Below are 13,396 nucleotides of genomic sequence, written 5' to 3' on the forward strand. Positions count from 1 at the left end.
TTTGAAAATTACAAAAAAAGTGGTAACTTTTTTTTGGTAGTAGTAAAATGAAAATTCATAAGTGGATAAACGTTACCTACTTCCTTTTCTTTATTTTTCAAACTTTTAGCTTGACATCTCATCTTGTGTAGAATGATTTAAAAAATGTCGGTAAAGTAGGGATCGTATGAGTGTCACATGCCATTAAGGCCATGTAATATTTATTCGAATCCTACTTTACCGACATTTTTTTGGCTCATACCAATTCCACTCGAGATGAGATACCAAACTGAGAGTATGCGAACATAAAGAAAACTAGAAAAGTGACTGAGGAACGTTTTTATACTAATAGATTTTTACAATTACATAAAAAAAGTTTTGAAAAATGTCAAAAATGTCTTTGTAGTTAAAAAAAGTTTATTAGTAAAAAAAAGTTTTTTCAGTACATAAACGTACTTTAGTCCCTTTTCTATATCTCATTTCGCGTATAATTAATATCATCAATACAAAAATCGGTAAGGTAGGAAACGGATAAGTGCCACATGTCCTAAAGGCCATGTAATAATTATCCGATTCTTACCTTATGTACATTTTTCCGCACCAGCTTAGGGCCTCGCGCCACAAAAATTGAGATATCTAGTTAAAAATGGGAGAAATTATTTAAAAGGCACTAACGAACGTTTTTACAGTTCTAAATTTCTGAAAAACAAACAAAATTTAATTTTAGAAATTTTGTTCTTGTATTTTCAGAAACTTAGGACCATACAAAAATTCCTTAGTGCCTTTTATATAACTTCCCAAAAATTCAACTGAATAATTCATTTCTTGCGGACATCAATTGTTACTAAAAAATGTCGGTAGGCCAGGAATCGGTCAAGTATTACATGACCTTAGAGTTATTAAATAAATTTCCAGGATTTTATGTTGAGCAAATGCTCGTGAGAATATGCCCTGCATTTAAACTCAATCAGACCATTTATAGAGCATTTATTGTGTAAAAAAATAAATATAAGCATAGAGCATAATTAATAGATTGTTATATTTTTTGTAAGGTATTAAAAAAAATTAAATTATATACTTTTTATGAAACAAATATGTTCAGTATTACTTATACTTTTTTATAATTTGAATTTACCGCTTTATTGCTATATATATATTTTGGCGCGAAACTAAAATTACTTGAATTATTATTTAAGTCATTTTTAATAACTTTAGCTATTTTATCGATTGCAATTTAAATTAAAACGTCAATTATAAACAGGAAAATATTATTGCTTTGAAAGTTAATAAAAATCAGAGATGCGATTTTTTAAATCCTTGCGTATAAGTATTATTATTTCATAAATTCAAACTTTTGATTCGGTGTTGCCTGCGGAAAATTAGTGGTCGAAAAATCATCTGTAGTAAAAGTTTAAATAAACAGTATAGACCTAAAAAAAATTATTTAAAAAATTAAATGAGCACAAGAAAAACGACTGCCCCAGGTGAGGATCGAACTCACGACCTTAAGATTATGAGACTTACGCGCTGCGTAACTTACGCGTTTCCTGGTAATCCAAGGTAATTCAAGTCATCCACGTAATCCAGTGTAATACAAGGTAATCTACTTTTAGTCCTAATCAATCCACTTGGAATACTAGGCAAGTCAATTCTTTTGTAATCCTAAGTATGTAATCCACATGTAATTGTAAGTAATCCACTTGTCATCTGAGGTGATCCACTTTTAATCCTAATTAAATTAATTGTAACTCTAGACAATCCCCTTGTAATTCTAGGTAATCCACTTGTAATCCTAGGTAAGTCACAAGGTAAGTCACTTGTAATCCTAGACAATAACCTTGTAATTCTTGAAAATCCACCAATTGTCATTCTGGATAAGTCATTTGTAATCCTAGGTAATCCATTTATAATTTTAGATAATCCACATTTAATCATGGGTAATCCACTTTTAATCCTGAGTAATTTACTTGTAATTGTAGGTAATCCACTTGAAATGTAATCTTAAATAATCCGTTAGTAACTCTAACCTGGCGAAAGTTTAGGATAGGAATTCATTCCGAGCCAATCAGAGCTATTCCGAAACGCGTGCAAAATAATTCGACTCAATGCGATTCAATCCGAGATTTCTATCCGAAAGAATCCGAACAAATCCGAAGTAAATTTTCAATCCGAATGATTCAGAATCAATCCGAAAGCGGATTGATCTAAACCGAATATTCAATACGACTGAATGCGAATCAATCGTTTTTCAACAAACGAGATTGAAAACTTTTTGCGGATTGGTTCGGATTGATTCGCATTGGCTCGGATATAGATATCGGAATGATTCGGAATAGTTCTGATTCGCTCGAACTGAATTTCTATCCGAAACTTTCACCAGAGTAAGCAATTCACTTCTAATTCCGGGCAATCTTTGGTAATCCATTTGTAATTCTAGACAATCCACTTGTATTCTTAAGTAATCTACTTGTAATTCTTGACGATCCCACTTGTTATCCGTGATAATCCACTTTCTAACCCTTTTCTAGTGTAATCTTAAGTAATCCGAAAGAAAATCCTGGTAATCATTGGTAATCCATTTCTAATTCTAGACAATACACTTGTAATCCTCTGTAATTCTCTTGTAATCCTAAGTAATCCAATCTTAATTTGCGGTAATACAAGTTATCTGGAGTAATCTTGTACATAATCCTAGGTAACCCACCTGCAACGGCAGGTAATTCACTTGTAATCTACATTATTCGTATTCCAGAGTAATCCATAATTTAATTAGTGGTAATCAGTCGTAATACAGTGTAATCCTAGAAAATTCACTTGTAATGTGTAGTAATAATATTTGAACAATAAAAAATATTCATAAATGAAATTAAATCAGTATGAAAAAAAAACTGCCCCGGGTGAGGATCGAACTCACGACCTTAAGATTATGAGACTTACGCGCTGCCTACTGCGCTACCGAGGCAGATATCTGCTAAGATAAAAAGTATTAGGGTCATGTAATACTCATCCGATTCCTACTTTACCGTCATTTTTTATCATACGAGTTCCATATACGAAATGTGATATTACGCTGAAAGTTTGAAAAAATAAAGAGAAGGGACCTTGCCCCCAATCCCAGTTATTCCGAAATATATCCAAACTCACCTTTTCAATCCTTTATAATCCTTTTTGTTAATTTTGCGAAGAAAAAGTTTACCTTTCGTACGTTTAAGATGAATTTTCGGAATACCATGAAAATCTTATAAAACAGGAATGTCGTACAGAGTTTTTAAAATTTTTTCAGTATAATTCAGGTTTGATTATATTATGCCTAAGAATTTCCTGTCCGATTTAATCGTTTAATCCAGTATTGAAACAAAGATGCTAAACTGATTGAATCCGCCCTAATCCAAAGTCAAACTAAGATTTCTATCCGACTGAATCCGACTCAATCTGATTTTTAAATAAGAATTCCTATCCGATTTAATTCGAAGTCGAAATAAGAATGAGAATCCGCTTAAATACGACCTAATCCGATTTTAAAACAAGGATATGATACAATTATGATTCAGTCGAATTAGCAACCTTGTTTTCAAATCGAATTAGATCGGATTCAATCGGATAGACATTCTTATTTCGACCTCAAATTAAATCGCATAGGAATCCCTGTTTCGAAATCGGCGTTGTTTCGGATTCATTCGGATAGAAATCTTGGTTTGACCTTGGATTAGGACGGATTCAGTCGGATTCGTATCTTTGCTGCAACTTCGCATTAGATCGACATGAAACTATTTGATTCGGATATAAAATTCTGGAATGAAATGGATTCAAAAGGATGGTATTTTTTTCTATCCGAAACTTTAATCAGGGAGCTAATCCATTTTGTCATTTCAGGCGATCCACTTTATAATCCTCTGTCATTCTTTTGTAATCCGACGTAATCTAATTAATCATTAGTGAGTGTATTTCGTTAGTGGAAAGAGTTTATTAATAATATTTTAGCAATAAAAAATATTGGCTTGACAAAATTTAAATAACAGAGATACGAGAAAAAAAGACTGCCTCGGGTGAGGATCGAACTCACGACCTTAAGATTACGAGAATTACGCGCTACCTACTGCGCTACCCAGGCAATCCAAGTAATTCAGTGTTTCTTGTATTTTAAATCTGGTCATTAGAGAGTTTACTTTATTAGTGAAAAAATGTTGATAATAATATTTTAACAATAATAAAAATTCATAACAAAATAAAATAAACACGAGCATAAAAAATGCCCCAGGTGAGGATCGAACTCACGACCTTAAGATTATGAGACTTACGCGCTGCCTACTGCGCTACCGAGGCAGATATCTGGTAGTATTAAACATTTTTTAATGAAATTTTTTCGCAACAACTCGATAGTTCAACCTAGTAATCCCAGATAATTCGAACGATCTACGTAATCCAGTGTGATACTAATTAATCCAATTTTAGTCCCAGGTAATCCACTTGTAATCCTCGTAACCCACTTGTAATCTTAGGTAATCCATTTGTAATCATGTGTAATTTGCTTGTATTCCAAAGTTTTCCACTTGTAATTCACTGGTAATCCTAAATAATCCATAAGTGACTCAAGTAATTCACTGGTAATCTTCTGTAATCCTATCCACCTGGTATAATGCGATTCTAGGTGATGTAATTGTAATCGTAGACTGTCTACTTGTCACTTTGGATCATTAAATTAAACCCGAAGAAATTCATTTTTATCCGCTGTAATCCACTTTTGCTCATTATTTTGTAACCTGCAATAATCCAGTGTACTTCTAAGTATTTCACTTGTAACTCTAGATAATCCACTTGTAATCAGGCAATCCACTCGTGATACTGAGTAATCCACATGTAACTCTAAGTTGTCTAATTGTAATCCGTGGTAATCCTAGTCATCAAGTAACACTGGTTAATATACTGGTAATCCTAGACAACCCACTTTTCATTCTGGATAATTTACTTATAATTCAGGCTGTAATCCAGGGTAGTCTTAAGCAATCCGTTTGTAATTCCGTTGTAATCTTTCGTAACCCATTTATAATTCTTGACAATCGACTTGTAATCCTAATTTAATTCTCTTGTAATCCTAGATCCATTTGTAATTTTCGGTAATCCTTTTGTTCTTCTAAGTAATCCACTTGTAATTTGGCGTAATCTGGTATCTTATTACATTTTCTACTTGCAATCCAAGGTAATCATTTGTTAGTGAAAAAAGTGTGGTAATAATATTTAAAAAATAAAAATAATTCATTAAACAAGATTAAATCAGCGCGAGTATAAAAAAATGCCCCAGGTGAGGATCGAACTCACGACCTTAAGATTATGAGACTTACGCACTGCCTACTGCGCTACCGAGGCAGATATTTGGTAGTATGAAACATTTTTTAATGAAACTTTTTTGCAACAACTCGGTAATTCAACCTAGTAATCCCAGATAATTCGAACAATCTACGTAATCCAGTGTAATATTAAGTAATCCACTTTTAGTCCTGGGTAATCCACTTGCAATACTAGACCACCCAATTGTAATCTCAGGAAAGCCATTTGTAATCCAATCCATTTGTAATTCAGGATAAACGACATATAATCCTAGGCAATCCACTTTTAATCCGCATTACTCCTTTTGAAATAGCGCATAATCCAGTTGTAATCCTGAGCAACATACTTGTAATTCTGCAATAATCCTAGGTAACCTACTTGTAACCTTAGGTAATCCACTTGTAATCATAATAAATCCATTGGAAATCCTAAATATTCCAGCTGTATTCCAGTTTAATCCACACTTATCTTTTAATAATTTATTTTAAATCCGCCGTAATCCTAGCCACCTATTATAATCCTGGGGAACCTACTTGTAATCCTGAGTAATCCACTTGTAATCCTAAGTAATACACTTGTAATTCGCGGTAGTCCAAGTAATCCGTCGCAATATTGTAATCCTAGATATTTCGCTAGTTAACACATTGTAATCCTAGGCAACCAACGTGTAATTTTAGGTAATCCACTTATAATCGTAATCAATCCACTTTTAATCCTTAGAAATCCATTTGTAATCTAGAGTAATTCACTGCTGCTAACACTTTTGCGAATCTCTAGTAATCCAGTGTAGTGTGAAGCAATCTGTTCGTAATTTCGGGTAATCCTTCATAATCCATTTGTAATTGTAGACAATCCACTTGTAATTCTTTGCAATTCTCTTGTAAACAGGAGTTATCCACTATTTCTAATACTTTTGTAACCTGCAGTAATCCACTGTAGTCTTAAGCAATCCGTATATAATTCCGGGTAATTCTTCTTAATCCATTTTTAACTCTAGACAATTCACTTGTAATCCTCTGAAATTCTCTTGTAACCCGCATTAATCCACTATTACTAATCCTTTTGAAACCTGTAGTAATCCACTGTAGTTTTAAGGGATCTGTTTGTGATTCCGGTTAATCCTTCGTAATCCATTTTTAATTCTAGACAATCCACTTATAATCCTCTGTAATTCCCCGTTCCCCGTTTGTAATCCCGGTTATTCTTTTGTAATCCATTTATAATTCTAGACAATCCACTTGTAATCCTCTGTAATTCTACTGTACACAGGAGTAATCCACTATTACTAATCCCTTTGCTACTCTCAGCAATTCAGTTTAATCTTCAGCAATCTACTTGTAATCCCGGGTAATCCTTGATAATCCATTTTTCATTTTTGTGCAATCCACTTGTAATCCTCAATAATTCTTTTGTAATCCTAGATCCATTTGTAATCCTTGGTAATCAATGTAAGTAATTTGTTACACTATTGTCAATCCATTTGTAATCCTAGGTAATCCACTTGTTTATTTCGTTAGTAAAAAAAGTTTGATGATAACACCGGCACACAAAAAAGTGATCTGCCCGGCGGACTACACCAGCATATCTAAATGTTTTTGGGGTCGCTGAATCCAAATCCGGGGTCCAGATAACCTAGTTGGTTCATATTTTTTAGAAAAACGCAAAAACCGACATAAAATCGACGAAAACAGCGATTTTTGTGTATATTTTTGCAAAAAAAAAATATATTTTTATGCTCCGTGGTCTTAATCAGCATATCTATATGTTGTTGTGGTCGCTGAATCCGATTCCCGGGTCCAAATAACCCAGTCGGCTCATATTTTTTCGAAAAACGCACAAATAGACGTAAAATCGACGAAAAACGATTTTTAGTGTATATTTTTGCAAAAAAAAAAATATTTTTCCAAGCCCGCTGGTCTTAATCAGCATTTTTATATGTTTTTGGGGTCGCTAAATCCGAACCTGGGGTCCAAATAACCCAGTCTGCTCATATTCTTTCGAAAAACGCAAAATAAACTTTTTCTTCATTTTTACGTCTCTTTTTGCATTTTCCGAAAAAATATGAGCCAACTGGGTTATTTGGACCTTGGCTTTGGATTCGGCGACTCCAAAATCATACAGATATGCTGATTAAGACCAACGGGCATGAAAAAATGTCGTTTGCAAAAATATATAAGAAAAAACGCAGTTTTCGTCGATTTTTACGTTTTTCAAAATAATATGAGCCAAATGGGTTATTTGGACCCCGGATTCGGATTCAGCGACATAAAAACCATATAGGCATGCTGATTAGGTCCAGAGGGCATTGTCGTTGCACTGGACGCAAACGCTTGGGGGCGGTAAAAAGATCTTTGAAATGAATGCAGATTTGAGAATTATGAGCGGCAAATTATGTTTGGCCCCGGGTGGAAAATTCCGTAGCTACGTCACTGGGGCATGAAAATATTTTTGTTTGCAAAAATATACACAAAAAATTGCTGTTTTTATCGATTGTACGTCTATTTTGCATTTTTCGAAAAAATATGAGCCAACTGGATTACTTGGACCCCGGGTTCGGATTCAGCGACCCCAAAAACATATGGATTTGCTGGTACAGTCCGCCGGGCATACCCCTTTTTTGTGTTCCGTGTGTGATATTTGAACAATACAAAAAATGCATACAAAATTAAATTAATACGAGCATAAAATATGCCCCAGGTGAGGATCGAACTCACGACCTTAAGATTATGAGACTTACGCGCTGCCTATTGCGCTACCGAGGCAGATATCTTGTAGTATGACAAATTTTTTAATTAAATTTTTTCGCAAAAACACAGTAATTCAACAGGGCAATTTCGTACTAGGCAATCCTTGTTTGTTTTGTAATCAAATTCTCTTGTAATCCTAAATCCCTTTGTAATCGTCGGTAATCCTTTTCTAAACCTCGGTAATCCTTTTGTTCTTATAAGTAATCCTCTTTTAATTTTACGAAATCCAGTTTTTTCCTACGTATTTTACTTGCAATCCAAGGCAATCAATTTTTTATACTAAAAAATCCAGTTGTAACTCCGGATAATCCATTTGTATATTTCTTTAGTGAAACAAGTGTAATAATATTTAAACAATAACAAATATTAATTTAAAAAAAATTTTATTAGCACGAGAAAAAAAACTGCCCCGGGTGAGGATCGAACTCACGACCTTAAGATTATGAGACTTACGCGCTGCCTACTGCGCTACCGAGGCAGATATTTAGAGCTGCTTATAAAACCAATGAAAACTGGATTGGTCAGATTTGACTGATTTCGTTCTGCATGAAATCAGCTGTTTCGCCTTGTTTCTTTTTTGGCATTGCACGTGTTGCACGTGTTTTGACGTGTAGTTTAGACCATTTTGGAAATATTTGCGTTGTAATGTTTCGAAAAAGTGTTAGTATTTTTCCACTGCTCTGCAGGTAAACAGAGAGAGTGAAAGAGAAAGGGAAACAATAGAAATAATTAATAATTCTGCAAGTCTCGTGGAAAACTTCTGATGAATTCAGATTAGGAAACTCGGAAAAGTGCAACGTGGAAACTTGGAATCTTTTGCAAATTTGATGAAATGCTGTGTCCAGAAGTCTGGGACTTTAAAGCTCCCCAACATTGTTTTACTATAGAGCAGGGTCAAATTCAACCTAGCAATTCGCCATCAATCATCAAGACTCATTATTTCAACCATTCTGTAAGTTTCCAAGAAAATTTTAATCTTTCGATCAAAGGTGCCAATTTGGGGGTTATGTTTTTACGTAATTTGAAAATGACTTTTGGATAAATGCCAGGTGTCTGTCGTACTTCCTGAGACGATCGACGTTCCAGAAGAAATTCAAAGTAGCCTTGTGGATGATAAGGATTATTATAGAATTCATGACTTGTATACACACGAACTGGTTAATAAGGAGTTCATAGAGGCCTTTGTTAAGAAAGGTTAGGATCCTTTGTTTTTTTACTGTTTCATATTTTTATTCCGTTTTTGATAGTAGATATAGTTTATTCAATTATATTTTTAAATTTTTTTAATTTTTAATTATTTCATGTTTATTTTTGATTTTTTTTCATTATTTTTTTTAGTTTTTAAATTGTGAACTCAGGAATATTGACATTTTGCGCAATATATTTTCAGTTTTAAACATTCTATTATTAATTTTCATTTAAAGTTAGTACAGTTTTAAACATTTTAAACAATTAGATTTAAAATAATTACATTAATAGTTGGGATTTTTTGTTTTTTTACTACTTGATATTTTATTCTATTTATTTGTTGATATAAAAAAATTTATATTAATTTTGATTTTAAAGATAGTATGAAATTTTAATTAATTATTGTTTCAGTAAATATTTTTGTTTTTCTTATTTTTTCAATTTAAAAATTTCTGCCGTAAAGTTGAAAGTAGAACTATTTTTTATTTATTATAAAAATCTTTTTCTGTTGAAGTATCAACTATTAAACTTTTAGTTGAGTTTTTTGGTTAAAACTAAAGTTATTTGGTTGAAAATTCATCTCTTTGGTTGCAAATTTTACTATTTTGTTAAACATTCTTTTTTTTATTGATTATTGATTAAAGTTTATTTTTTTAATTTATAACTTTTGGTTGAAAATTCAACGTCTTTTAACATTTTTTTTTAAATTTAAAAATTCAATTTGTCTGTTTTATTATAAAATATATCTGCTTCGTTGTAATTTTTTGATAGAAAATTCATCTGTTGTCATTAAAAATGAACTCTTTTGTTGAAAAATCTTTTTTTTTTTGTTATAGAAAAATAATCATTTTGGTCAAAAATTTATTTGTTTTCTGGAAAATTAATTTGTTTTGGTTTAAATTTAACTCCTTTGTTGGAAATTCGTATTTTTTGATCGAATTCAAGTAATTTATTATTTAAATAAAAATATTTTTGATTGAAATATCAATTATTTTGTTAAAAATTCGTTTTTTGTTGAAAATTTATCTTTCCTGGTTGAAAAATTAACTAAATTTTCTTAAAAATTCAAATATTTTGTTTAAAATTCGCCATTTTTTAATAAATAATTAATCTTCTTGGTTAAAAACAAACCTTTTTGGGTGAAAATTAATATGTTTTGTTAAAGGATTCAATTTTTTGTGTGGAAAATTTGTCTTTTTTTATCAAAGATTCGACTATTTAAAGAAAAAAAGTTAAAAGTTGAATTCCTTTGTTCAAAATTAATTTTTTCTTTCTGAAAATAGATCTTTTTTGATTGAAAATTCAATTATTTTGTTAAAACTTCATGTATTTTATTAAAAATTCGTCTATTTTTCATAGAAAATTATTTTTTTTTGTGGGAAATTAATGTGTTGTGGTTGAGAATTCAATTTTTGTTGTTGAAAATTCCTCTTTTTTTACAGTAAGAGACAAATTTTCAAACCAAAATTAATTAATTTTATATAAAATTGTTAAATTTTCGACCCGAGAATATTAATTTTCAACAAAATAGTCCAATTTCCTTTAAAAAAATTAATTTTAAACAAAACAAAAAAACTTTGAAAAAAAGAGCAATTTTTAACCAAGGAGCTTAATTTTTAATGCAAAAAGGTGAATTTTCAAGGAAAAATGTAATAGTTGATATTAAAAAAAAAAATTATTCAAAATAAAAAACTGTTCTCTAAATTTTCAGTTGAAAAGCTAGTTTTCAACCAAAATAAAAACGAATTGTCAACCAATTGAATTCAACTGAAAAATACACATTTTTGACATAATAGTTTAATTTCCTACAAAATTATTTCAATTTTCATTCAAAAATATAAAAATTTTCTAAAAAACAGTTGAATTTTCAACCCGAAAATATGAATTTGCAACTAAAAAGTTAATAATTGGTTTAATTTTAAACCAATTAGTTGATTAAAAAAAAATCTCAACAAAACATGTAATAGTTCATATTTAAACTGAAAAATATTTTTATTTTAATTAAAAGACATATAAGTTCAACCAACAAAAAAGGAATTTCCAATAAAATCGTTAAATATTAAACTAAAAAACTTTAATTTTCAACCAAACAGTTGGATTTTTAACTAAGAAAATTGATTTGATCAAAAAAATACATTTTTTGAAAAAAATCCATAAATTTTCAACTAAATATTTAATTTTTTTTAACAAATTGTCTACGTTTCGATTCAAAAATACGGGAACTGACCGGGAATTTTATGAGACCGGGGAAAATGAGGAAATGACGGTTATATTATTTTTTGACCGGAAATTTTTCAAAATTTTTAGATTCAAAATTTTTTACAACTTTCATTTGAACCGTTTTTTAAAAATAATTTAACAAATTGTGATTTTTATAAATGATTATATCATTCAGTTTAGAATTCTTAACTCAAAAATCTTTCACTTTAAAAATGTTCCATTTTTAAGTTTTAAAAGCATATATTTTAATTTTAAGAATTTGAAAATGCAAATTCAAATTCTTAAAAAATTAGAAGCTTTCAAATTCGAATTATTTAAAAATAAAAAACAGGGGGGTTGGCGGACCGGGAAACCGAAAATTTTACGATTTTTCAGAAGAAAAATCTGCCCGAGTTCGATTTTAACAATTTTTTAAATAATTAAAGTTTTGAAGATTTGAACAATTAAAAATTAAAAGAATTTGAAATTGCAAATTTTTGATAAAAACAGTTTAATTTGATCGAATGTACATATAAATAAATAAATTATTTTTAAAATGGATCTGTACCTTATTAAATTTAATAATATATTATTTCTATTAATTTTTTTTATCCATTGAAAAATGTAAACGTGCGTTTTACTGTTTTCAACTTATTAAAAACTTATTAAATTAACAATATTGTGAGTCTAAATTATTTAATTTTTATCCCATTTAATTTGAAATTTTTTAACGTGGAAAAAAATAATTATTTCATATTTAGCAATATTTCACTATTGATTTAAGACGAGTAAATTTAAACCAAATATTTAAAAGGAAATAATTTGAAACTGAATTTTTTACATAGAAAATTTTGAATCTTTAGATTTTCGAAGAACTTTTAAACTTTTAGCGTTACAATTTTATTTGTTCTATTTAAAAAGTGTTTATTTTATAAGTGAAATTTTTAAATTTTGACGCATAAATAACAATTGAATACTTATTATTTGTAGAAAAATTTGAATAATTTTAAGAGATATTTCGAAATTTGGAAACGATTCAAAATTAATTAAAAAATTGAAATTATCTCAACTAATTTAAACGAAGTTTGTTAACATTTTTTTCAGAACGTCTAAAATTTTTAAAATTAATCAAAATTTTCCTACAATTTTTGAAAATCCTGCAAATTAAAAAAAAACTTAAAATCTTCCATGTTCTTCTTTGATAATTTATTTTAATCTCTTAAAATCTTCTTAAACTTTCTTTTACAATAATTATTCAATTTTCTTCAGAATCTTGTGAAAATTTTTTATTCTTTTGAGGTCTTTCACAATTGTTAAAAAAATTATTAATTTTTTGTTTGAAAACTACAAAAATCTACGTTTTTTTTTAAATTTGACTAAAAGTATTTGAAATTATTTCAAGTTCTAAATTTAATTCGAATCTTTTTAAAACTTGTAAATACCTCTTAAAATTACTCTTATATTTTAACAAATAATAAGTGTTCTATTATTATTTATAAATTCAAATTAATTTTTTTTTATTTTTAGGATTTTCTTAGTTATAGAAAAAATTCAATTCATTTTGAAATATATTTAAAAGTTCCGAAAAAAAAATTCAAAAATGATTTTGAATTTGTAAAAAATTTTAACTGCTTATAGATTTTTCAAGATTTTGAAATAAAATTTTAAAGCTTTTAAAGGATGCCTAGACTATTGAAAATAAAAATACTTTAAGAACAGTTAGTTACAAAAATTATTTTTCAATTTTCAATGTGTCTAGCTTAAAATGACTTAAAGTAATCGAATTTTGAAAAATTTTAAAGTTCATAGCTTGATTCTTTAATTTAGACTAAATTTTGCAGTTTATTTGCATTTCATTTAACATTGTTTATTTGAAAATATTTTGATATCGAATATTTTGTGGAAAATTATACTTTTATTGATGATTTCAACTGTTTTTTTTATTAATTTAATTTAAT

At 29.3% G+C, this 13,396-nt stretch overlaps 1 protein-coding gene and 6 non-coding genes across 7 annotated transcripts in view; 1 reads left to right on the forward strand and 6 right to left on the reverse strand.

The window, feature by feature from the left end:
* Nucleotides 1–2,868: 2,868 nt before the first annotated feature.
* Nucleotides 2,869–2,941, reverse strand: Trnam-cau. Its single transcript has one exon. It is a non-coding gene; the product is annotated as a tRNA-Met (tRNA).
* A 1,076-nt stretch (nt 2,942–4,017) lies between these two features.
* Nucleotides 4,018–4,090, reverse strand: Trnat-cgu. The gene has a single exon. It is a non-coding gene; the product is annotated as a tRNA-Thr (tRNA).
* Nucleotides 4,091–4,229: 139 nt separating this feature from the next.
* Nucleotides 4,230–4,302, reverse strand: Trnam-cau. The gene has a single exon. It is a non-coding gene; the product is annotated as a tRNA-Met (tRNA).
* A 968-nt stretch (nt 4,303–5,270) lies between these two features.
* Trnam-cau lies at nt 5,271–5,343 on the reverse strand. Its single transcript has one exon. It is a non-coding gene; the product is annotated as a tRNA-Met (tRNA).
* A 2,650-nt stretch (nt 5,344–7,993) lies between these two features.
* On the reverse strand, nt 7,994–8,066 carry Trnam-cau. Its single transcript has one exon. It is a non-coding gene; the product is annotated as a tRNA-Met (tRNA).
* A 390-nt stretch (nt 8,067–8,456) lies between these two features.
* On the reverse strand, nt 8,457–8,529 carry Trnam-cau. Its single transcript has one exon. It is a non-coding gene; the product is annotated as a tRNA-Met (tRNA).
* An 83-nt stretch (nt 8,530–8,612) lies between these two features.
* The window catches only part of LOC117181904 (ribonuclease P protein subunit p40-like), a 34,267-nt gene continuing 29,483 nt past the window's right edge, over nt 8,613–13,396 (forward strand). The window contains exons 1-2 of the mRNA XM_033374923.1: nt 8,613–9,003; nt 9,101–9,245. Of these exons, the coding sequence (XP_033230814.1) occupies nt 8,884–9,003; nt 9,101–9,245 (265 nt within the window). The 5' untranslated portion in view covers nt 8,613–8,883. The remainder of the gene's footprint in view (nt 9,004–9,100; nt 9,246–13,396) is intronic.

Source organism: Belonocnema kinseyi, chromosome 10 (assembly GCF_010883055.1).
Source record: "Belonocnema kinseyi isolate 2016_QV_RU_SX_M_011 chromosome 10, B_treatae_v1, whole genome shotgun sequence".
Taxonomy (NCBI): Eukaryota; Metazoa; Arthropoda; class Insecta; order Hymenoptera; family Cynipidae; genus Belonocnema; species Belonocnema kinseyi.